The 26,191-nt window shown below is 42.1% G+C and overlaps 1 protein-coding gene across 1 annotated transcript; it reads left to right on the top strand.

Moving 5' to 3' along the window:
- The first annotated feature begins 136 nt into the window (after positions 1-136).
- On the top strand, positions 137-25,162 carry vps37ba (VPS37B subunit of ESCRT-I a). Its single transcript, XM_078421698.1, has 4 exons — positions 137-289; positions 13,895-14,066; positions 19,809-19,891; positions 22,763-25,162. Exons 1-4 carry the CDS (start codon positions 191-193, stop codon positions 23,246-23,248), a joined length of 840 nt encoding a protein of 279 aa, XP_078277824.1. The 5' UTR covers positions 137-190; the 3' UTR covers positions 23,249-25,162.
- Positions 25,163-26,191: the final 1,029 nt, after the last annotated feature.

Raw genomic sequence — 26,191 nt, 5'->3', positions numbered from 1 at the left:
GACACTGTTGTTGCACAGTCAGGGCGTGTGTTCTGGGGCGCCGCGTCACGGGCCCAGCGCGGCTGCCATTGGCGGGCGCGGACGTCAGTCAGAAGGGCGGGCGCGGACGTCAGTCAGTCAGAAGGGCGGGCGCTGAGCGGCGGCGACACTTCCGGCGGTGGCGGTGCGAGGAGGGGGGTCGCCCGTCGCCATGGCGCTGCCCGACCTCAGCTCCCTCAGCCTGCAGGAACTACACGAGCTGCTGGAGGACGAGCACAAGCTCAACAACATGGCCGAGCAGCTGGAGGAGGTGGGTGACCCGCCGTCAGTCCGCTCGCTCGCCCGCCCGCCGTTAGGAGGAGAGCGGGCGATAACAAAGCCAAGGAGCCCGGGGCGGAGGGGGCCGGGGTTGGGCCCGGTGGGATCTCGGCACCCGGCACGGGGACGGGGAACCGGGGTTGGCCGGGCGGGCGGGCGGGCGGACACCCCGGGACTGGGGCGGAGAGATGGGGCCCCAGGGCCAAGACGGGCGGGGACACGGGATACCGGGAGTGGTAGAGTAGGGGACGGAGGAGAGAAGGAGTGGGAGAAGGGACAGGTAGAGGGGGGAGTAGGGACAGGTAGAGGGGGGGGGGGGGGAGGAGAAGGTGTGGGAGTAGGGACAGGTAGAGGGGGGGGGGGGGGGAGGAGAAGGTGTGGGAGTAGGGACAGGTAGAGAGGGAGGGGGGGGGGGGAGAAGGTGTGGGAGTAGGGACAGGGGGGGGGGGGGGGGGGGGGGGGGGGGAGAAGGTGTGGGAGTAGGGACGGGGGACGAGGGTGGAGGTCCGTGGACCAAGGGGGGCAGAGCCAGAGAGAGACGCGGGGCCGGGAGGGGCGCGGACCTGGGCGGTCGCAGATGGAGCAGTGGCCGAGCCGAGTTCCCTGGGCTTGGGGGTCTGAAGGAACCGACGCTGGCTGCTCAGTGTCAACTAGTTCCACGTTTCCGACGAGTAAACTTGGTGAAGGGCCAGTAAGTAGGCTGCTTGTGTTTACTGTGTGATTCATAAACAGTTGCTGCGAGTAACCTCTGCAGTGGCTGAGAACCAGGAAACTAACCTTGGGATTAACCGGGTGGGTGGAGTCGGAGTGAGTTTTTACCTGGACTGCAGATGTTGGGACCGTGAACAAAACGTAGCGTTGGAGGAACTCAGTGAGTCATACATCATCTGTGGGGAGAATGAGCAGACAACTTGTTGATTGGGACTTTACTTCAGTCTGTACAAGGGGGAAGAAAGCTGGAAAAGGTAGATGGGTGGGACAAAGACAGATGGATGCAGGTGAGAGGGGGTTAATTGGCAGATGGGTGGAATGACAAAGGCTAGAGGAAGACAAAAGGGTGTCAGGTGAGAGAAGAGGTGGAGTGAAATGTAAATATCTGAAGGGACCTGACCTGAAATGTCACCTATTCACATTCTCCAGAGATGCTGCCCGACCTGCTGTTACTCCAACATTTTGTCTTTTTTGAGTGAAATATAAAGTTGGAGAGAGAAGTAAGTGACAAAGGCTAGAGCTGAAAGGGATACAAAGAGATGTGGATAAGGAGAGAAGTGGAGTGAGATGTAAAGCCAGAGAGAGAGAGATACAGGTGGGAGGGGAGATGAAATCAAAATGAAGGACATGTGAATGCCAAGTGAGTGTTTGAAGGCTTTGTCCAACCCCCCCCCCCCCCCCCCCCCCCCAAATAGTCAGAAGGGTCTAGACCTGAAACATCATCTACCCATTCACTTGTATTTTGTTTCCTACTGCACCTGTGGAGGTCATCTGCATTTTAATCTTGTACATAGTTTATAATGTCACTGCCCCTAAGTTGATGATTGAACTATTTTGTACCAATTGCAGCAATGTTGTCTTCTGGAAAATTGGATAGGGAATTTGGGCATGTCAGTATTTTCAGGAAGTCAGTCTTGCAGTGAAAGTCATTTCCTTAGCTGTTCTCCCCCTCTATGCCTGTATTGGAGGATATGCCAATAAAGATTGTTTAGAGATATGGAAGGAATGATATAATGGCTGAAATTTTGCATAAATGTCAGATGTTTGAACATTGATGTTCAATGTTTAGGACGGAACTACAAATGCTGCTTTACACCAAAGATAGACACAAAATAGCAGGAGTTACTACTTCAGACCCTCGACCCGAAACACCACCCATTCCTTCTCTCCAGAGATGCTGCCTGTCCCGTGGTAGATCTTGTTGTTTTTGCTTTGCTTACCACATCTTGTTTCACAGAAGCTCCATTAATGTGGTTTTTGACATGAGAATATTTTGTAGCTGCAAAATTTAGGATGTACTCTGCTTTTGCTTTGGTTGGTGGGAGAAAAACAGCATTCATTAGTGGTCCTAGAAGCTGGGAGGACTGGACAAGAACTAGAGGTACTTTTTAAAAAAATAATTTGAAAAACTGCAGCATTGTATTTGAGATTAGGTATTTTATTTTAACGAATCTACTCAAACTACTAAAATCTTGTAATTTCAATTCAATGGCGCTTTGCACTGTACAGTTTTATATTTACATCATTAGTTTGCCGCTGGTGCTATGTTAAAATGGGAGTGATATTTATGTAAGTCTAGAGGGGATAGGTGGTGAATCCACAAGCAGAGAAATTGAAAGAGTAATGGTGGATAATGGCAGTGGGGCTACAGTTGTGACGATGATTTAAAGAAATAAGATAGACACAAAAAGCTGGACTAACTCAGCGGGCACAGGCAGTATCTCTGGTGAGAAGGAATAGGTGACATTTCTTCAGTCTCGACCCGAAACATCACCCATTCCTTTTCTCCAGAGATGCTGCCTGCCCGCTGAGTTACTCCAGTTTTTTGTGTATGTCTTCAGTTTAAACCAGCATCTGCAGTTCCTTCTTACATATTTAAAGAACTAATATGGCTTCTAGAATTGAGCTATTTGTTGTCCTCTGTGAAACATTGTCAGACTTGATAATGACTGGTAATGAAATGTTTATTAACTATTTCTTCTCGACAATTAAAAATATATATATTTATAAATCTTTCCACATAACTCCCTGGTGTTTTTTACATTATTTTCTGCTAAACTGGTGATTTTGTGAATTGATAAGATGCCTCTGCTCCCAGAATTATTACCAAATCAAATGTTTTGAGTAGCATCATGACGGACGAAAAGAATGAAGTTGTGTGTAAATATATAATTGGTATATACGTTCCAGTGATCTTTTTAACCAGAAAAGGTAACGAGTGCTTCTGTTTCCTGGTTAATTTAGCAGAATACACTTGTCACAGAATCATACCATGCTATTAGAGTATAGCTTTTAAATTCCATTTAGGTTGTATTTATTTGGGTACATATGAACAAAGCAGGGAGAAAATGTCATGTTGCCTTTCTTTTCTAAATAGTATTTGTAGTTCAAATGACTGCCAAAATGCTTCCTGAAAATTGAGAATCTAGCTTGATTTTCTTGGCAAGAGCCATGATCTGAATTCTATTTTTGAATATCTACACTGGTGGGGCACTACTACAAAATTTCTCAATCATTTGTGCTACTTGCAAATAATATCCATCAATCCAATTTGCTGATTACCTTTGACTTTTTCTGTGTAAAAGACAGAACTAGTTCCTTGTGTTTCGAAAGTACTTTTATGCTGGTTCTAAACTGGTTGTAAACCAGCATGCGTTTACTTTTAAGCCTGGCACATCACCAGTCACGACCATCAGTATAGGTTTGGCTTTATCACTGGTAATTAATTTCTTTTTCTGTAACTTTCTAATATAATTGATGGTTTTACTGTATGATTAGAACTCTAACATTTAAAGGTAGGGAAAAAAATCTACATTCTTAAATAGACCCAGATATACATTCATACGTTTTTCTTTCAAAAAGTTAAGATCTGTGAAAAGCATCTATTTTCTGTTTTATTGACAGTGTAGTAGTGTCACGATGTTTAAAGTTTACAAGAATGTTGTCGGGACTTGGGTCTGGGCTATGGGGAGAGGTTGGGCTGGTTAGGAGTTTCTTCTTTGAGTGCAGCAGCCTGAGGAGTGATCTGGAGGTGTAGAGAATAGAATCATGAGGGGAATAAATAGGGGAATGCACGGTCTTTTACTCGGATAGGGGAATCAAGGACTAGATGGCACAAGTTTAATGTGAGATGGAAAAGATTTAATAGGAGCTTGAAGGGCGACATTTCCAGAGGATGGTGGGTATATAGAATGAGCTACTAGAAGAAGTAGTTGAACCAGGTGTATTATCAACATTTAAAAGACATTTGGACTTGTCCATTGACAGAATAGATTTAGAGGGGTGTGAGCCAGGGGTGGGGAAAATGGGACAATTGGATGGGACATCTTGGTCGGCATGGACGAGTTGGGACACAGGGCCTGCTTCAGTGCTGTATGACTGACTCTGTGACTAGGTATTGGTGAAGACTCATTGACCAGTCAGAGGGAACTAACTTTAAGGAAGGTTGCGAGTATCTTAAAATTATTAAGGGGTTTGATAAGTTAGATTAAAAACTGGAGTTTTTTTTCCTTTGGCCAGAAGATGAGGAGAAAATCCAAACCTGAGGTGATAAAAGGACAGTCACTAATGCAGTAGGACATTCAAAAAGAACCCTTGTTTATTTGGATGGCAAGAATATGGAATGCGGTTAAGGCACTTGATGAATAAAGGAGCTGCAAAGTTTGGGAGGAAGCTTATGTGACAAACAGCAGTGCAGATCCACTGGGCCAATTAGTCATTTTCTCCAGAGACTGACTGCAAATTGTGGTATGATGGTTACAAGCTAATTTTCATGAAGTTGGCATAATTTCTTCAGTTTCAGGATCCTCCAGCTATGAAATTGTTTGCATTTAAGCATGCCCATATGACATTGGCAGGAAGTGTTGGTTTCATTACCTGTAATGAGATCAGTGTAGATTTTAACAGATCATTAATACAATATAAAGAGAATTCCAGGCGCGGTGTCTACACGTGAACCCCCTCTACTATATCTTTATCAGATGTGCACTTGGCTGGGAAATGGAAATGGGAATGGGAACATGCTGCAGCGTGTTTGTTTATTACAGAGGCATCGGACTGTGTTATGTAAAGGTCAGTGCAATGACGCAGTGGTAGAGTTGCTGCTTTACAGCGGCAGAGATCCGGGTTCAATCCTGATTACAGGTGCTGTCTGTATGCAGTTTGCATGTTCTTCGTGTGATCGCGTGAGTTTTCTCTGGATACTTCAGTGTCCACTGACATCCCAAAGACATACAGGTTGATTGGCTTCTGTAAATTGTCCATAATGCCAAGGATAGAACTTGTGCATGGGTAATCGTGGTAGGCGCGAACTTGATGGGCTGAAGGACATGTTTGAACACTGTATCTCTGTAAACTCTCTAAGCTTTAATAACGAGGAACTACAGATTACTTCAGCATTGTGTCTTTCTCTCGACTGTATCACGATGGGCGAGTTGGTTCAAATTGTTGCCATGCAACATGTGCTTGGGAAACTTAAGCCCAATTAAATTGTATGAATCGTTTTGATAAAACCGGTCAAGTGGAAAGCTCCAAAGATATTGAGCCCATACCCATCAGATTTGTTTATTTCTACATTCTGTTAATGTTGCAGATTGTCAATGATTATTTCAACAGCAATCTGTACCATAAACTACCTAGAGGACAATCATTCAAACCTTTTGGAGAGTTGAACTGTGCCTCGATAATTTGTAATCTTAAATTGATAGCATTATTATGTTAGTTGCTCAATAGACAATAGGTGCAGGAGTAGGCCATTCAGCCCTTCGAGCCAGCACCGCCATTCAATGCGATCATGGCTGATCACTCTCAATCAGTACCCCGTTCCTGCCTTCTCCCCAAACCCCCTCACTCCACTATCTTTAAGAGCTCTATCCAGCTCTCTCTTGAAAGCATCCAATGAACTGGCCTCCACTGCCTTCTGAGGCAGAGAATTCCACACCTTCACCACTCTCTGACTGAAAAAGTTCTTCCTCATCTCTGTTCTAAATGGCCTACCCCTTATTCTTAAACTGTGGCCCCTTGTTCTGGACTCCCCCAACATTGGGAACATGTTTCCTGCCTCTAATGTGTCCAATCCCCTAATTATCTTATATGTTTCAATAAGATCCCCCCTCATCCTTCTAAATTCCAGTGTATACAAGCCTAATTGCTCCAGCCTTTCAACATACGACAGTCCCGCCATTCCGGGAATTAACCTAGTGAACCTACGCTGCACGCCCTCAATAGCAAGAATATCCTTCCTCAAATTTGGAAACCAAAACTGCACACAGTACTCCAGGTGCGGTCTCACCAGGGCCCGGTACAACTGTAGAAGGACCTCTTTGCTCCTATACTCAACTCCTCTTGTTATGAAGGCCAACATTCCATTGGCTTTCTTCACTGCCTGCTGTACCTGCATGCTTCCTTTCAGTGACTGATGCACTAGGACACCCAGATCTCGTTGAACATCCCCTCTTCCTAACTTGACACCATTCAGATAATAATCTGCCTTTCTATTCTTACTTCCAAAGTGAATAACCTCACACTTATCTACATTAAACTGCATCTGCCATGTATCCGCCCACTCACACAACCTGTCCAAGTCGCCCTGCAGCCTTATTGCATCTTCCTCACAATTCACACTACCCCCCAGCTTAGTATCATCTGCAAATTTGCTAATGGTACTTTTAATCCCTTCATCTAAGTCATTAATGTATATCGTAAATAGCTGGGGTCCCAGCACCGAACCTTGCGGTACCCCACTGGTCACTGCCTGCCATTCCGAAAGGGACCTATTTATCCCCACTCTTTGCTTTCTGTCTGTCAACCAATTTTCTATCCATGTCAGTACCCTACCCCCAATACCATGTGCTCTAATTTTGCCCACTAATCTCCTATGTGGGACCTTGTCGAAGGCTTTCCGAAAGTCGAGGTACACCACATCCACTGACTCTCCCCTGTCAATTTTCCTAGTTACATCCTCAAAAAATTCCAGTAGATTTGTCAAGCATGATTTCCCCTTCGTAAATCCATGCTGACTCGGAAAGATCCTGTTACTGCTATCCAAATGCTCAGCAATTTCGTCTTTTATAATTGCCTCCAGCATCTTCCCCACCACTGATGTCAGACTATTGGACCATTACTGAGGTTTGTTTGTATGTCAGAAGTCTCTCAGTTAACGGATTGGAATTTTTGTCTAAATTTAAATAACTTTATACTTTGTCTCTTTTCTACTTCTATCTTCCCAAAAATATTTTTCTTTATGCAGGGCTCCCCTTCTGAAGGTACATTGGGGGAAATCAGAAAGAATATTTTAGCAACATTTTAGTCAAATGTTTAGGATTGTAGAATCCTGCAGCACCAGACAAGGCAGGTGAATAAGTAAGATTATGTTGCCTTTTTAAACTCTTCCATTAATGCATTATGGATAAATCAAGTAACTTTTTGAGAGCCTTAAAACCTGGATTTTATGACTCCTGTCTCTGGGCGATATTTGTGTCTGCTGTTATTAAATATTTTCCTGCCAGTGGAACGTAAGTATTTGAATGTGGTTATTTCAACTATAAATAGCTGAATGATTTAACAAGTGTAATGAAAGGCACTGGAAAATCTATTCAATGAAAACTGAATAGTCCTCTTCATTGTTGAACAAGTTATAAGCAAGTGATATAACTGAAATTGTTTGGGAGAGGAAAATGTACAACAGTGGAGCAGTTGTACTTTTAGACTAAAATTAATTTGGCATAGCTTTTTAAACTATGAGTGTAATATTACTCGCAATAATTTTTACATTCCAGTTTGAAAAATACAAAATCATAATTCTAAATTTCTAGAAAATTGCCCGAACTGAAGAGAACCAGCCGCATGTTTGTTTTATTCAATTCCACTTGTCAGTGTAGTCGTTTAAAGAACTTCGGGTGCATGGCCCCATATTACAAACACTCACTGCACAGCCCGTGCACATGAGCGAGCATTTGGGAGTCTGGCAGGGATGGATTTGTGTGCTGCACGGATGTCCTGTTGTGTGGGAACTCATTTCGTAGGAACGTAGTTTTCAAGAGTTAGATTTAGCTCTTAGGGCTAAGGGAATCAAGGGATTTTGGGGTAAAAGCCGGAACGGGATACTGATTTTGGATTCCATGATCATATTGAATTGGCGGAAAGAGCCAAATGGCCTGCTGCTGTACCTATTTTCTATGTTTCTATGAATCTTATTGCACCTTGCAGAGAAGTCTGGTTGGGTTAAATGCCCTTGTTTAACAGCATGTTGCCCTTGGTTGGCCCATGTTTGAATTTAAATATATTGCCAGCTGGCCACATTTCCACCCTTCTGTGTTACAAGCAGTTCTCATGAACGACGTCCTGCCATAACCCGGGAGGTCCTGTAGGTTTTAACTCTGGAGACTTTCTCTCCTTTATGTACATTTCTTCTCTTCTAAAATCTCTGTAGCCTATGCCCTATTTAAGCCTTTCTACAAAAAAGATAACTGAGATTGAATGTGCTAATTTTCGCATTTCAATTAATTTTCCCTTCAATCCTCCTAAAGGAAGCAACCCCTGGTATCTGGAATGAGCTGCCAGAGATAATGGTGAAGGCAATTAAGAAATGGTACTTGAATGAGCAAGGCAGGGAGGGGTATGGAATTTTAATGTAAGCAAGTGGGACGGTATAGCTAGGTGTGATGGTTTGCATAGGCTTGGGAGGCCAAAGGGCATGATTGTGTGCTGTATAAATTCAAGCTGGTCAAGTGATTTTAGTCATTTATATCTTGGAATAACCATGAATCGTAATGCGCATTAAAGGCATTTATGCTAAGTACTTGAATTGCACAGATGTAAACGTGCAAACCAAAAATTATTATTTTTAATGTAGTGCTGACCACCCTGGGTAATGAATGGGACTATTTTCCAGAGTCCTTAAGTTGATCTTGTCTGCACATTGGGAAATCTACAAAATTACACTAATAATTATCCCTCCACAATATTGTAACCAATGGCATTAAAAGCACACGAGACCGATGGAAAAGAACAATGATTAAAAGTGGAAGGAGAGGAAGCTAATTCTGCCATTGGTAGGAACAAGTGTATGTAAGTACATTGTACTTCTGAGTTTAATGGGAGCTTGCTCATGCAGGTGGTGTCCATAAATCAGGCAATTGTAACCCAGGAGGTGGAGGGGCAAAATAATAGATGAATTTAATATTGATAACAGAAATAAAATGTCATCTATTTCTTGGTAATGACTGCGCTATGTTTTGTTTCTGATTTGCTTTGATGTGATATTTATTTTGTAAATCTTTGAATGTGGGCTGATTAGAACTTCCCTTTGAACTTGAGATAAGTAACAGTGTGCACTTCAGCATTAAAGCCCAAAGTCTTTCTTGCAGTGTAATTTGGAGTTAGCACTAGGAAGCTGGGCAGCAGATGGGGCTTCCTAACTGCAGGATTGCTAAGGTCATTCAGCTGGCTTGGAACGTGAGAATTTGGATATTGGTGGGTGTAATCTGTACTTTCACCTTGTTTTCAGTCTATGCAGCAGAGTTCATTCTTTTCATAAAGGCTATTTGATCTTCTGCATAGTTAAGTTGACTTTTCTAATCTTGGCACTTTATAAAGTGTATCACATGGGGAATGCTCCAGGATTTTACCACAATTTATAATTGTTGGACATTTTACTGCAGATAAGAAAGGAATGTTTATTTATTTATTATCAAAGCCACGTCACTTGTACATGCTCACACTATTAGACAATAGATAATAGGTGCAGGAGTGGGCCATTCGGCCCTTCGAGCCAGCACCGCCATTCAATGTGATCATGGCTGATCATTCTCAATCAGTACCCCGTTCCTGCTTTCTCCCCATACCCCCTGACTCCGCTATCCTTAAGAGCTCTATCTAGCTCTCTCTTGAATGTATTCAGAGAATTGGCCTCCACTGCCCTCTGAGGCAGAGAATTCCACAGATTCACAACTCTCTGACTAAAAAAGTTTTTCCTCATCTCTGTTCTAAATGGCCTACCCCTTATTCTTAAACTTTGGCCCCTGGTTCTGGACCCCCCCAACATTGGGAACATGTTTCCTGCCTCTAACATGTCCAACCCCTTAATAATCTTATACGTTTCGATAAGATCCCCTCTCATCCTTCTAAATTCCAGTGTATACAAACCTAGTCGCTCTAGTCTTTCAACATATGACAGTCCCGCCATTCCGGGAATTAACCTAGTAAACCTACGCTGCACGCCCTCAATAGCAAGAATATCCTTCCTCAAATTTGGAGACCAAAACTGCACACAGTACTCCAGGTGCGGTCTCACTAGGGCCCTGTACAACTGCAGAAGGACCTCTTTGCTCCTATATTCAACTCCTCTCGTTATGAATGCCAACATTCCATTGGCTTTCTTCACTGCCTGCTGTACCTGCATGCTTCCTTTCAGTGACTGATGCACTAAGACACCCAGATCCCGTTGTACGTCCCCTTTTCCTAACTTGACACCATTCAAATAATAATCTGCCTTCCTATTCTTACCACCAAAGTGGATAACCTCACACTTATCCACATTAAACTGCATCTGCCATGCATCCGCCCACTCACACAACCTGTCCAAGTCACCCTGCAACCTCATAGCATCTTCCTCACAGTTCACACTGCCACCTAGCTTTGTATCATCGGCAAATTTGCTAATGGTACTTTTAATCCCTTCATCCAAGTCATTGATGTATATTGTAAATAGCTGCGGTCCCAACACCGAGCCTTGCGGTACCCCACTAGTCACTGCCTGCCATTCTGAAAGGGACCCATTTATCCCCACTCTTTGCTTTCTGTCTGTCAACCAACTTTCTATCCATGTCAGTACCCTACCTCCAATACCATGTGCTCTAATGTTGCCCACCAATCTCTTATGTGGGACCTTGTCGAAGGCTTTCTGAAAGTCGAGGTACACCACATCCACCGGCTCTCCCCTGTCAATTTTCCTAGTTACATCCTCAAAAAATTCCCGTAGATTAGTCAAGCACGATTTCCCCTTCGTAAATCCATGCTGACTCGGAACGATCCTGTTACTGCGATCCAAATGCTCCGCAATTTCGTCTTTTATAATTGACTCCAGCATCTTCCCCACCACTGATGTCAGACTAACTGGTCTATAATTTCCCGTTTTCTCTCTCCCTCCTCTATTAATGTTCTTGACCGTAATCAGATATTACTGCATGAGGCATCAGTGTTAAAAGCAAAAGTTGCAGCACATCTCTTTAAAAGAAGAGCTGAATTGATGGATAATTTCTTGTACCTTGTAGCCACATTGTTTAAATGATTGGTCAATCTGAATTGCTGGTTAGTTGAAACCCAGGATGCGCCCGGGATGAGGTGTTTCACACTAGGGCATCAGAGATGTCCTCATTCTTCAGGAAACGGGGCTTCCCCTCTTCCATTATAGATGAGGCTCTCACTAGGACGTCTTCTATATCCCGCAGCTCCACTCTTGCTTCCCCCTCCTCCCCCCATTCGTAATAAAGACAGAATCCCCCTCGTACTCACCTTCCACCCCATCAGCCAGCGTATCCAACAAATCATCCCCCAACATTTCTGTCACCTCCAACGGGACCCCACTACTTCCCATCCCCTCCCCTTTCTGCGTTCCGCAGAGACCATTCCCTTCGTAACTCCCTGGTCCACTCGTCCCTTCCTACCCAAACCACCCCATCCCCGGGCACTTTCCCCTGCAACCGCAGGAGATGCAACACCTGTCCCTTTACCTCCCCCCCCTCAACTCCATCCAAGGACCCAAACAGTCTTTTCAGGTGAGACAGAGGTTCACCTGCACCTCCTCCAACCTCATCTATTGTATCCGCTGCTCTAGATGTCAACTTCTCTACATCGGCGAAACCAAACGCAGACTCGACGATCGTTTCGCTCAACGCCTTCGCTCAGTCCCCCTTAACCAACCTGATCTTCTCCAACTTTAGATAATTCCTCTGTCCCTCTCTTCCCCTCCCCGTCCCAGTTCTCCCTCTATCTTCCTGTCTCCACCTATATCCTATACTGCTGAGTTACTCCAGCATTTTGTGAATAAATCGATTTGTACCAGCAGCTGCAGTTATTTTCTTATACTATTTATTCCACCTATATCCTTCCTTTGTCCCGCCCCCTGACATCAGTCTGAAGAAGGGTCTCGACCCGAAACATCACCCATTCCTTCTCTCCTGAGATGCTGCCTGACCTGAATTACTCCAGCAACTCTACCGCTGCGCCACCATTTTATTTTGTGTTTGGGAAGAAACTGCAGATAATGGTTTGCACCAAAGATAGATGCAATGCTGGAGTAATTCAGAGGGACAGGCAGCATCGTTGAAGAAGAGGTATGGGTGACGGTTCTGGTCGAGACCCTTCTTCAGACAAAGAGACTAGTTTAGTTTAGAGATACTGTGCAGAAACAGGCCCTCGGTTCACCAAGTTCGCACGGACTAGCGATCCCCGCACATTAACACTATCACACAAACATTAGGGACAATTTACACATACACCAAGCCAATTAACATACATACCTGTACTTCTTTGGAGTGTGGGAAAAAACCGAAGATCTCTAAGAAAACCCACGGGGAGAACGTACAAACTCCATACAGACAGCATCCACAGTCGGGATTGAACCCGGGTCTCCGGTGTGCAAGAGCTGTAAGGCAGCAACTCTACCACTGTGTCACCTTAAACTAGCTTATCCTGCCTTAAACTATGCCCTCTGGTTCCTGATCTCACAGCCCCCCCCCCCCCAAAAGAAAAACCTGGGGAAGAGACCACATTCATCCTATCTTTGTCCTTCATGATTTTGTACACCTTTTAAGATCACCCCTCAGCTCCAGAGGTACTCAAGCATTGGTAGGTTTGTCCACATTAGTCAGACTGGGTGTGGATGGCAAATATAATTTCCTGCAATCTTCCGGTTGCTAAACATTTTAACTCCCTCCCCACCCGCCCCCCATTCCCATACTGACCTTTCTGTCCCAGGCTGCCTCCACTGTCAGTGAGAGGCCAAATGCAAATTGGAGGAACAGCACCTTGTATTTTGCTTGGCCATTTACAACCCAGTGGTATGAATATTAATTCCTCTACCTTCAAGTAAACCTTGCTTTCCCCCTCCATTCCTCCCCCCATCCTAGTTTTCTGACTAATTTCACTGTGCTCTTGATTAATTTTACTGATTATATGTCTCGTCACCTTGCCCATAGCCAACAATGAACCATTCTACATTTCCTTGATCATCGTCTGCTTCCATATCTCTAGTTTCTCTCTCCACTGACTGTCTGAAGAAGGGTCTCGGCCTGAAATGTCACCTGTTCCTTCTCTCCAGAAATGCTGCCTGTTTGGCTGAGTTACTCCAACATTTTGTGTGTCTTATCTTCGGTTTAAACCAGCATCTGCAGTACCTTCCTGCATATTTCATCTGCAGTTCCTACTCATTTTCATGAATTAATCTTGTAGTTTTGTGATTATCATTATTGATGCCTTAGCTTTGCTTTTTAATTCCAAATTATTGACTGAATTTAAATTCCATGGCTGTTTGAGTTTAAACCCTGGTCTGAATTCTAATTTGGTATTTTAACCACTCTCAATGCTGCAAGCATTCCTCAAATCTTCAAATTCTGTTGCAACGTGTGATCTTTGCAAAAAAAAATGTAATTGACTCAATTTTTGTTGCAACATCTGGGAAATGCATCTTTGATCTCTGACATTTGTTTCCACGATGCTGCTTCCATAAGCTAAAGGCTGTGATGCTGTGGGCAATGCCTCAAATCCCAAGCATAAAGGTACCTACACAGCAGGATTCGAAAGAGCAACCGATTAACCTCTTGGACTTTTTTATAATTCAAGTCTAGTTATATAATACAAAGCTAACAATTTAATCTTTGTTTTTCAGCTGCAGAATATACAACCAAATAAAGACATGAATCTTGCTAGTAACCATAGTCTAGCAGAACAGAATCTGCAGTATCACCCCAAATTGGACGACTTGAAACTCCAATTAACCAGGAAATACCAACAACTACGGACACTGTATGAAGCATATCAAATGAGGAAATCAAGATTAGGTAACTTTTTGAGTCTCCTTTAACTGTAGCGCGCACATGCTTTAAAGAGTTTCACTTGTAAATACACTTTTAAATGTTTTGGCATTCAGTATAGCCGTCTAACACTTCATTGCATTTTGATGCAAATGCTCAGTATATTTCTCTGTCTTTCCCTTTAATTTTCTTTACAATCAATGTGTTTGAGTAATATGCAAAACTGTTTCTGCTTCCTAAATACAGGCTCTAACTGTACTTTGGACATCCCTTTTAACCATGAAGAATTAAACATGTTTTACTTGGGAGCTTGGAGATCATGGCTCAATTCATTGGAGTAATGTTAAAAGAACAGGACAACTTGCAGCACAGAGCAGGGCAGCAAAAGATTGTTCATCTGTGGGAATCCTGTCATGGCAAGAGACCTCTACTTTAAGATCCATTCCACAAAGTGGGGTGCAAAAATCTAGGCTGACACTACTTCGGTAGTGGAAAAATTGGCTATTAGGCACATTGGATTGCAGTGACAGGCATTATATGCAAATCTATTGTTCTAACCTTTGTAAAACATCTAGATTCAAGATTCAAGATTCAAGATAGCTTTATTGTCATCCAAATTGGACGAAATTCAGTCACCCACAGTCCAACAACAAAAGCATCAAAATAGGCATTAAAATTACACAACCCCCAAAACACACAAGAAACATCCATCAAGAAAACATCCATCACAGTGAGTCTCCTCCAGTCCTCTCCTCACTGTGATGGAAGGCCACAATGTCTTTTCCCTTCTCCTGCTAATCTCCATTCATGTTCTGTCACTGATCAAAGTACATGAAAAGCCATCATAAAACATTTTAAAAGAACATTATCAGGGACTACATATACCTCAAGTGCTCAGATGCATCACAGTCACCAGGGAATTTTGCCATTACCATGAAGTGAATTAAACCTTTATAAAATATTCAGAGACTTACCACTGCTTTGCTTTATATTGCTGCAATCCTCTTGTTTCAGATGGAGAGGATTTGCCTAATGTTTTCTAAGCCATTGGATGAAAAAAATAGGAAACCATTCCATGATTTTTCATTGAAAGATTTTTGCACACCACTTTGTGGAATGGATCTTAAAGTCACTTGACAGGATTCCCACAGATGAACAATTTTTTGCTGCCCTGCTCTTTACTACAAGTAGTCCTGTTCATTTAACATTACTCTAATGAACTGAGCCAGGATGCAGTATCGGTTCAATTGTTCATGGAACCACATTTTGAGGTGTTACATTTGGAAGGGAATAGTTAGAGTATTTTGTACTACTGCCAATATCTCCATTAGCAGTACGGTGTTTCAGCTATCTTTTTATAGTGTCACAAAATTTGTCACAAGGTACAGTGATCTAACATTGCGGAATGGATCTTAAAGGGAGGAATGTTTGTGTGTATATTCAGATAGCATTCAGATGGCATTTAATACAGCTCCATGTCAAAGATGTACCTTTTCGATTTTGCAAGCTTTAATTTTAGTCAAATTATTATATGGACAAGATTAGTTTTGTTCTTGGGGAGTTCGAAGATGGAGTATACGACTATTTGTGCGTGATTTAGAAAGAATTGACAGAAGTTGTCATAGGAATATATGCTGGGATTTAACTATTCACTATTAATGATGACTAAATCAATAGTGTTTTTAAGATAAGACAGATTGTTTCAGTAAATTATAATTAATGCTGTTTTAGCCTCTTAAAGGGATAAATTTATCCTGTTATTTTGTGATAATAGAACATTCTGCTGATTAACACAATGAGAATATGTTGTTTGCCAGAATACATGGCATTAGCTACTAGCAGTTGGACAAACACGGATTGTTTTCTCTGGAATGTTGGAGGTTGAGGATGACCTGATAGAAATATTGAAAATTGAGAGGCAAAGATTGGGTGGACGGTCAGAACCTTTTCCCAAAAGGGAAATATCAAAGACTAGAAGACAGTGTTAAAAAGTGAGGGGCATAGTTTAAAGGAGTATGATGGGTGTGATGGGTTCAGGTGGTTGTGATAGTGACATTTTAAGAGGGTTTGAGATGGACACGTGGATAGGGAGGGATATGGATCATGTGCAGACAGAGGAGACTTGGCATCATGTTTGATGCTCTTCTGACTCGGGAGAAAACCTTTCTTCCTCAAATGCAAGCAGAAAAGAGTTGAGAACTCCATCTGCTGAAGATGGAAGCAATTGTGAATGCCATAACTGTTTACTTGTTAACAGAATTGCAGTCTGTATGCATTTCATAGGCATTACTGGTTGCAGCATTATTATCATTAAAAGCTGCTGGAGTAACTCGTCAGCCAGCTACTGTGGAGAACATGGATAGTTGTCAGAACCCGAAACATCACATATCCATGTTCTCCAGAGGTGCGACCTGACCTGCGTTACTCCAGCACTTTTTTGTAAATCAGTGTCTGCAGTTCCTCATTTCTAGTATTATCATGTTGAGGGAGTCAAGAACATGAGCTTAAAATGATTTTGGAAATTCCACTATCTGTTTTGAACTCTGAGCCTGGAGGTGAGGTGTAAATGGTGTATAATGTTAACTAGCCAATATTAGCTAACATGAGCTATGGGGCCTGGGACCTGCTGGACCTGACATGCCATCTTGTGGTCTCTACATGTCCTCCTGTCCAATTCCTACAACTGTCCCCCATCGTGCTGGCCCTCGGCACCCTGGAGTCGAGCGATGAGTCGCGAGGGTGATTTGGCCTTGAGCAGCATAGTGCAGATGCTCTGGAAATACCCTAACTGCAAGCCTTAACTAACCTTTTTTTTTTTAATGGTTGTTTTAACGTTATTGTTTCCACTATTTGGAAAACTTTAAAATTAAGTGAATCAAATAGAAATGTTTTACCCTTGGCTTCTTGATCAGCATGTCTAGAAGCACCTCGCTATTGTGACTATGGTTAGTAATCCTATGCCAGATCTTCTTTCGTGTCCATCATCCATGTTTCAAATGTTACATCACTGTCATCGTCCGTCCTGAAAAAGGCGCAAGCTTCTGGTGAAGCTGGGAGCCATCACTTGTACAATAGATGATGGTGGTGGCAGAATTAGCTCAGGACACTTCCAGTTTCCAGCCCCGCGACGTGGATGCTTCTGTTAAGGGGCCATCCTATGCCGGATCAGATCACAGCAGGACCAGAGAGGTGTTTAATGTGCCTTCCCAACAGTAATGCTGGTTAATCCTAGCAATGTTGGTCTCCACCACTGATCTGGCATAGTTCACAATGGAGTACAGTGACATGCAACGTCATCTGTTGCTCAGTGAAGCTTGGTTATGGAGCAGGTCTGCTCAAGGTCAGGATTTGCTTTTGATGAAGTAGCTGAATGCGAATGGGCTCATTTTTGAACAGACAGCAAGGAAGATTAGGCCCTTCAGTTTGAGAGGAGTTCCCTAAATAATCTGAAAATACTGTTGAATTATAAATTATCCTTATTTTTTTTGTGGGAGGGTGAAATCTGCTTGATTTAGTAGTTGGAATTCAAATCAAACTAACATAGCATGAAAAGTATTATTAAGGCAATTAGGTCTGTGTCTGTGCAGTAGTTGCTATATTGATTAGCTCTGGGGGTGTGATGCAAAATCGATGATTAACAGTTGAAATGTTGCATGCATGAACATGCTTTCTTGCACTTAACTTGCAGAAATGAATGATGGAACTGTGAAGAGGTGAGGAATTGTTTATTTTTCATTGACACAACTTTTGATAGCAAAATTAAAAAATCGATACCAAATCTTTCAGTCGTGGAGGGAAAGTTGCATTGCTGCAGCATAATTACTAGTATAGTGAGCCCAGGTTAATTGTTGTTAACTGAAGTGAAATTTAAAGTACAAGGGCATACCTTTGCAATGTAACGTATCCTGGCATTCATTTGACAAACCAATTTTCATGTAGTATTGTTTCAAATACTGTAGAAAGTATTTATTCCAGTGCCTGCATTTCCTTTCTGTGCCATTCTAGAAGGTGGGTATTTACTTCCAATTATATTTGTTCCTTTCTATCAATTACTATTCCTTCCAGGTGTGAAATTGCCAGTTCAGTATCGATCACAGTTTCAATTTTTGCCTTGCAATAGAACTGAGATTGAATTCTGAATTGGCAAGATTCTGTCTTTTCTGTCCATTTGTGTGCTTTAAGGCTGCTGTTCCCTATATGCCTCTCGAGTGTCTTCGCCTTGCTGCACATTCCAACAGATTAGTTAGTAGGATATTTCTGGACATTATTGGTCAGTATTGTACTCCACCTCGGTCAGAGTGAGCAAAACATTAGGTGCAAGTTGTTCCATCTTATGTAGTAAATGTTTAGCTAAACTTATTGGACGTTTTACACTTAGTAGTAACTAAAGCTGGTATTTCAAAAACAAACATCATTATAAAAGCTTGTCTCTATTTTGTGTGATTCTTTTGAAAAGAAAATTTGAAATTGACCATTGGGTCCAGGCAAATTCTTTGTTAAACTTTTTTTCCAGCAAAAATGTAGCAAAATAGCCTGAACTCGGGTCATTGAAGAGTATTCCATCATGCTCATGACTTGAGCCTTGTTAGATGGTGGACAAGCTTTGTGGATTTTAAAGGCATGTTGCTCTCTGCAGGACACCCTGCAGCCTCTGACCTGCCTGGAGCCACATTGTGTATAAATGAATACTCCAGGTCCTTTCTGGTCAATGGTAACTCCCGGATGAGAGTGGGGGATTTAATGATGGTACTGCCGGTAAAAGTTAGGATGGTAGCTGGATTATTTATTTGGATATGTCATTGCTTGGCACTTGTTGTCAGCCACCTACCAGCCCTGGCCTGAATATTGCCCAGGTATTATTTCACTTGGTCGTAAATTATTTCATTGTCTGAGGAGTCACGAATGGCACTGAATGTTGTGTAAGCATAAGCAATCATCCCTACTTCAGATATTTGGCAAGAAGGATAAGAAATTGCAGAAAAGGCCAAGGGGACTTGGTATAGAGATTATTAGTGTTGAGTGAATTGCATGAAGCTCTTTCTTTCTGCCTGTCAGCATCTGACTAATAACGTAAAATGCCCGTGAAGCTGGGGAATGATCATTGCTGGGTCATTCAATGCTTTAACACGGATGGTAGTTGAGACAGAATGCTCCATCGGTTTAGAGTATCAAATAAGCTTTGAAGCAGGTGGAACTAAGGAAGCAAAGGAAATGGGCAATGGAATTTTGTTCCAACATTTTACTATCGGTGATGCAATTAGTTGAATAGATCTGTACTGGGCGGCTCGGGGTGCAGCGGTAGAGCTGATGCCTTGCAGCGCTTTTAGCGTAAGAGACCCGGGTTTTAACCTGATGACGGGTTCTGTCTGTATGGAGTTTGTACGTTCTCCCCGTGACCGCGTGGGTTTCTCCGGGGTCTTTGGTTTCCTCCCACACTCCATAGACGTAGGTTAATTGGCTTGGTATTAATGTAAAAATTGTCCCACGTGTGCGTAGGGCAGTGTTAATATGTGGGGATCCCTGGTCGGCGTGGACTCGGTGGGCCGAAGGGCCTGTTTACACGCTTTATTAAACTAAACTTAAAAATTAATGAACTCATTAGAACACTCATGTTGCAGATGTTATGTGCCTTTCCCAAGTAAAATTTAAGTGCATTTGCAGGATTTAACCCATTTTTTTTTTAAAAAGCGTTGGAATTCATTATTTAAAATCTAAAATTATCAGTGTGGAAATTTGACTTTGAAACAATTTTTCTCTTCATCTTCACAGAAAGTCAATCCGGTGGCACTTCCCTGGACACGCTACTTGCACTCCTACAGACTGAAGGGGCAAAGATTGAAGAGGAAACTGAGGTGGATTTCTCATGATTCAGTTTATGCAAGTCGCTTGCTCAGTAAACTATACAGGCTATGAAACACTGGATCACTGACATTAACTCTTGAGCTGACTAAGCGCAGTTGTGTTTGGTGTCCTTTTAATAGGACAATCATTGCCCTTAATTGTTGAGGTAGAAGTGGGAGGCATTCCAAAAGAATTCGACCAGGATAATCTGTGCTCCACGTGGTCAAATGGGCCATGGCATTTCATTTTGAAGTTTCCTGCTGGGAGGCACAGTGGTGCAATGGTAGAATTGCAGCCTGACAGTGCCCGAGGCCCAGGCTCGATCCTGACCATGGTGCTGTCTGTACGGAGTTTGTTCGTTCTCCACATCACCGTGTGGGTTTTCCCCGGGTGCTCCGGTTTCCTCCCACACTCCAAAAACGTGCAGGTTTCTAGGTTAATAGACCGGTAAAATTGTAAATTGTCCTTAATATGTAGGATATTGTAAGTGTCTGTGGTGATTGCTGGTTGGTGCGGACTCGGTGGGCTGAAGGGTGTGTTTCCACACTGTGTCTAAAGTCTAAGTCCCCTGATTCTTTGTTTATAAACCAGGTATAGAAAATGCAATGTAATTATTTGCTGTGGTGCTGTTTTATTCTTCAAATGTTGCACTATTTCTGCATATGGAATATCTGGTTATCTTCCATGCTGGTAATCTTCGATATCTGGTAAGTGTGACATGCAAGTGTGACACGATTTAAATTCTTAATCCTGAGTTCCTTCCCCCATTTTGGTTCTTGTTTTGTGTATTCTGAGGTCATTCTGACCAAAAGAGGCCACACAACCTGTACTGTAAACAGGGGCATCGTCCTAGTAATTCCATGATAATGACAAACATTAAGTTGTCACAAAGGCAGGAGGCAGTTGTGAGAAATCATGCCCAACATTTTCTCCATTCTTTTCCTCACCTTATTGTCTAATCTCTTCCCACCCACATCTATGTCCAGTACAACCCCCTTGCAATTTTTAATTTCCAGCTTCCTTTTCCAACAGTGATGTTCAGTCTTACCACCATCTGCATGAGAAGACCCATTCTTGTCATTCCCTTCATTCATCACCACTTTCAGCTACATTGACTGTATTTGACTTTTCCACCTCTTATGATGAACTGAGAAAATCCCATTTTTCACACCGTCACATGATCCGCCCTGATTATCCTCTTTTTCATAACTATTTGTTTGAGGATGGATTAGTATTGAGGATGGATTGTTATTCCCTTTATCCTGTGTCTGGACAGTGGAAGGCTCAATTATAGGGCGACACGGTAGCGCAGCGGTAGAGTTGCTGCTTTACAGCGAATGCAGCGCCGGAGACTTAGGTTCGATCCTGACTACGGGTGCTGCACTGTAAGGAGTTTGTATGTTCTCCCCGTGACCTGCGTGGGTTTTCTCCGAGATCTTCGGTTTCCTCCCACACTCCAAAGACGTACAGGTATGTAGGTTAATTGGCTGGGTAAATGTAAAAATTGTCCCTAGTGGGTGTAGGATAGTGTTAATGTACGGGGATCACTGGGCGGCACGGACTTGGAGGGCCGAAAAGGCCTGTTTCCGGCTGTATATATATGATGATATGATGATGATGATGATAATCATGTATAGTCTTTCTGCTGACTGTAACATGCAACAAAGTTTTTCACTGTACTTCGGTACACGTCACAAGCAAAACTACTGACTCTCTTCCTGTTTTATCTCTGTCGAATCCACTGCTTCTAAGGCTTCCCCTTCATTATGAATGACATGACCTCAACAGCATTCATGCCATTTCTTGCAGTTAAGCATTCATCACTTATGTTCCAAAACCAGAATAAAGAGCTCTTGTCCTAGTCTTCCATATCTCCTGCCTGTGTTTAACAGATTGTACACTATTTCTAACGCACCCCTTCACCATATGCGTCAATCCCTTTCTTCATCTTTCAACATTCCATTTCTTTTTCTGCTTTCCTGTCCACAGTATTGCAAATGCAGGTCGTGCTAAATTTGTCCTTCACCAGTTCTCTGCATTCTCAAATATTATCTTCAGATGAAAAGTTAATTGAGTTGCTCTAATTTAAATTTCTTGCTTGCCTCTTACAGAGCCATATTGGGGCATCAATCACAAAATGAAAGACGTGGCATGTCTGTGTTTCATCTGACTATTTGGTTCTTATTTGGTTCCACCTTTCCAGCGTTCTACCTAAACTCGTGAACATGACTTTCATATCAGCACATTATTGCACCCAGACTTGAATGGATTCAACTAATTTAGATCATCATTCCACTATTCCCATTTATTCCTTGAGCTGACCCATCTTGTCTCTTTCTGCTGTGCATCATTATCATTTAATCACATCTAGCCTAATCCAAGACCTGGCTTTTTCATTCCTCCCTGTCCCCTAACTCCCATCAGCATCTCATTACCTTTTGAAAATGTTCCAGTCTTGTTCAAGGCTGTAAACCACCATGTCCAAAGATGCAGTCTGATCAAACTGTGTCTAGCATTTTGCTATTTCAGATTTATAAGGGCGGTATTGTGACTTAGCTGGTAGAACTGCTGCCTCTCAGCACCAGAGGTCCGGATACAATCCTTTCCTTGGTGTTGTACGATGTTTGCATGTACTCTGGTGGCCATGTGAGGTTGTTGCATTGCGCTGATTTCCTTCTACATCCCAATGGTATGTGGGGCTTGTAGGTTCATTGGCCTCTTACACTCCCCCTGGTGTGTAGGGAGTAGATGAGAAAGTAGAATAACACAGAACTAGTTCCTGTTTCCGTGCTGAATCTCAAAACAATTTTTTTTTAAATCATAGCATCTGCATTTTTTATTACTGATCAAACAATTGATTGTTTTAATCTCTACTTTTTTAGATCATGGCTCAAGATTTTCTAGACGGTGAAGTACCCTTGGATGTGTTTATTGAGCAGTATCCAACCAAACGCAAACTGGCACATCAACGGCGGGTAAAAATTGAGAAGCTGCAAGAAATGGTCATAAAAGGGCCAAGGTTAATCCGGCCCCAGTTGCCCCAGTTACCCCAGGCACAAAAGCAACCCGAGCCAACACAGACAACCTGGAATTCCACCGCTGCAGAATGCAACGCTCCCACCGTGATGCCTCGGAGGGTTCCACCACTACCGCCTCAAGTGGGAGCCTCTCCCACCCCTTTTACAAGTGCGGCCCTGGGACCAACATTGGTACCGCCATACCCTGTCCCTTCTTTCCCTCCCATCCCACCTAGATCGGGGAACACTCCTCCAACCTTCGCGACTCCGCTCCAGTACAGGCCACCTTATCCACCTGCCGCTCAGAAAGCAGGGCAACATCCTCCTCAACCTGGCTTTATTTTCCAGTAGTCCTGCAAAACGGGTTCCAAGTGCATTCTTTGCAAAGATACTGCTACAGCATTCGTTGTCTGATGCGTACGTGAACTGTGTTTCTTTAAGAGAATGTTATTGGCAGACTGCAGATCAGAAGTTGGCATGGCATTATTTCATTGAGAATTTCTTAAATCACGCGCAGCCACAAAGTTCTATTTTGTGAAGCATTTTGGACGGAAGACGCAACATAATGGGGCCTTTCTGTAATTCTGAATCGTTTCACTTCTGAAATCTTTTTGCACTTTTTGCAGGGACATTAAGAAATTCTTTAGCAGCAACTGCCATAAAAATACAAGTTTGACAGTCAGTTGACACACAAGTTATAAAAATGTACTTTCTGATGAAAAATGGTATTTCCTCTTCTTTCAAGTACTGTGATGAAGCATAGATTGTGCATAACTACGTAGTTTTTATAGGAGGGCAATTTGTATTCAGAGTTTCAGGGCTCTGAGGTTTGTGCCTATGTGATTGGGTATACTTTTCATAATCATTTTTCATACTTTTGTCCTGCTTTGAAGGAAGGGATTTCATTGTGTTATTTCAGCAAGAACATTATAGATTTATTAAATTCTGATTTAAGTTCTGAAAAATAACTTTGAATGTTTGTCTTATACACACTAAAACTAAACAGATCTGACGGAATGTAAGCTTATTTTGACACATTTGATGTTTAACTTTAACATGCTTCTGCTAGTAAAATGGTCTCAAGATTTAGTCAAAATAGATAATTATTCATTAGCTTTTTATTATGCTCCCAACCATGGGGGGCATTACAATAATACCTGGATTTGCAAACGGGGTGGGTTCTTGGTAAATGAAGTGTTTCTTTGTCAGGAGAATGGTGGCTTTTCGTTATCACAAAAAAACAGCTTCAAAAGTTGAAGATCTATACCCCAAAGAGTCAGTACTGTTATAGCAAAAAAATTATAGATCAGTCATTTGTAAATCGAGGAATTACTGGTAGCATGCAAACTGTTTGATAGTGCTCTATCACATTCTTTGTTTGCAAGAATCATAATCTGGGGCCTGCTGTCAAAACTGGATTTTCACTTAGCTAACTGTACCATGAAACATGTACTTTAAAATTGTGAATGTGAACAGTTTTCAACTGAAGTGTTTGGTAACTGTTCCGATGTGTATTAGTAAAAAATAAATACCCTTTTATTTTAAATGGTAAGCCATGTAACATTTCTCTGTCCCTTGTATCCGCATATTTAGTTCTATTTAGGGCTCTAAACAGATGGACCTTATTTATTTGCAAGCTCAAAGTGTCATCTGCGGCTGTATGTTATGTGCCTTAGCAATATTGAAAATGAAGGACAATTGGAAGTCTTTTACTTGTGATAACACCATCAGTTTTCAAGTTTTTGTTGAAGGGGGCGGAGTGTTTAAGCTAATCAAAATATTTGACTTATTTAAACTAAAATTTATAAATTTAGATTTAGTGGCTAATCAATATTAAAATTAAATAAATTAGTTGATAGCACCATGTGCAAAACTACACTGCTGCAAATGACTGAGATTAAAACTTCCTCTCATGGTTTCCTGAAACACTCATTCAGTACTTTGATCAAGACATCTAGTAACATTTTAAACACAGTTGCAGAGTATGTTTTTGAGTTCACCTTGTAGGATGACTTTGAATGAAGTTGCCTTGAAAGGGCCCCAGGATTGTCCCTACTACAGCTTTTCATCAGTAACTAGAAACAACTTTTATGTTAACGGTGAATAGTGTCTCTCTCAGAAAAATCCTACACTCCATTTTCAGATGTTTTAACTAAATTGTTTGACCGTATTTGTAAAGTCTTATAGTTCATGACTGCTGTCATTAATGTAGTGGTGAGCTAACAAGGTTACCTCAGAATATTTTAATCATGTTCTATTAATAAAATGCATTGTATTATACCCACTCTCCTGTCTTTATTTTCAGCGCCACATTGTGAGCGGTTGGCTCTAATTACTGTGTGCATCAGAATTTGATTTGCTAAGTTCAAGTATTTAAAGTTACATTTGAATATAGCTCTTCTGTAATAAAAGTTGTCACCCAATTCTTTGAATTTTCTATGGAGAACAAACTCTTAAATTCTACCTTATTAGTCATAAGATTTAAATTGTCTATATTTGTAAAAACGCAATGTACAGAATGCAATTTTAGTTAAAAATTATACATTCTCAGTGGAGCTTAACGTTTTGAATAATGGCTTAAGACATTTTTATATCCAGTATTTGTGTGTATATTTTTCTAATGTTTTTAAATCTTGGCACGGTGGCACAGCGGTAGAGTTGCTGCCTTACAGCGAATGCAGCGCCGGAGACTCAGGTTCGATCCTGACTACGGGCGCCGTCTGTACGGAGTTTGTACATTCTCCCCGTGACCTGCGTGGGTTTTCTCCGAGATCTTCGGTTTCCTCCCACACTCCAAAAACGTACAAGCATGTAGGTTAATTGGCTGGGCAAATGTTAAAAAAAATGACCCTAGTGTGTGTAGGATAGTGTTAATGTGCGGGGGATCGCTGGGCGGCGCGGACCCGGTGGGCCGAAGGGCCTGTTTCCGCGCTGTATCTCTAGATCTAAATCTTTTAAAAAAACATCTTTAGGTAAAATGTTTTTACAGTAATCTTGGAAGTATTTATGGGAATTGAATTTTAGAGGTCTCTTTACTGAAAATTCAGAGATTCCAGGCTGTTTCCTTTCAAAGCCTTCACAATTGTGCTGCAATGTGTAAAAGTAGCTATTCTAATTTCAAATAGCTTCATCTGTTTTAATGAAAGAACTTTTCTCATATCATGCGTTGGATAAATCCCAAATGAGAATGTGACAGTAATGCTGATAAATGCACTGTTTATTGAGTATACTTACCCATCTTTTGAGTTAAAGTTAGATGCTAGCTATTGTTTGAATGTAGAACATTTTAAAAGC

Source organism: Rhinoraja longicauda, chromosome 25, assembly GCF_053455715.1.
Source record: "Rhinoraja longicauda isolate Sanriku21f chromosome 25, sRhiLon1.1, whole genome shotgun sequence".
NCBI classification, from domain to species: domain Eukaryota; kingdom Metazoa; phylum Chordata; class Chondrichthyes; order Rajiformes; family Arhynchobatidae; genus Rhinoraja; species Rhinoraja longicauda.
Note: the sequence above shows the minus strand (reverse complement) of the source record. Positions and strands in the feature narration are given on the sequence as shown.

What these genes read in the sequence shown, in the direction of transcription:
- vps37ba (XM_078421698.1), top strand. Translation starts at nt 191, where the DNA reads ATGGCGCTGCCCGACCTCAGCTCCCTCAGCCTGCAGGAACTACACGAG. An exon ending in TGGCCGAGCAGCTGGAGGAG is followed by an intron (nt 290 to 13,894) that starts GTGGGTGACCCG and finishes TTTGTTTTTCAG; the next exon opens with CTGCAGAATATACAACCAAA. An exon ending in AATGAGGAAATCAAGATTAG is followed by an intron (nt 14,067 to 19,808) that starts GTAACTTTTTGA and finishes TCATCTTCACAG; the next exon opens with AAAGTCAATCCGGTGGCACT.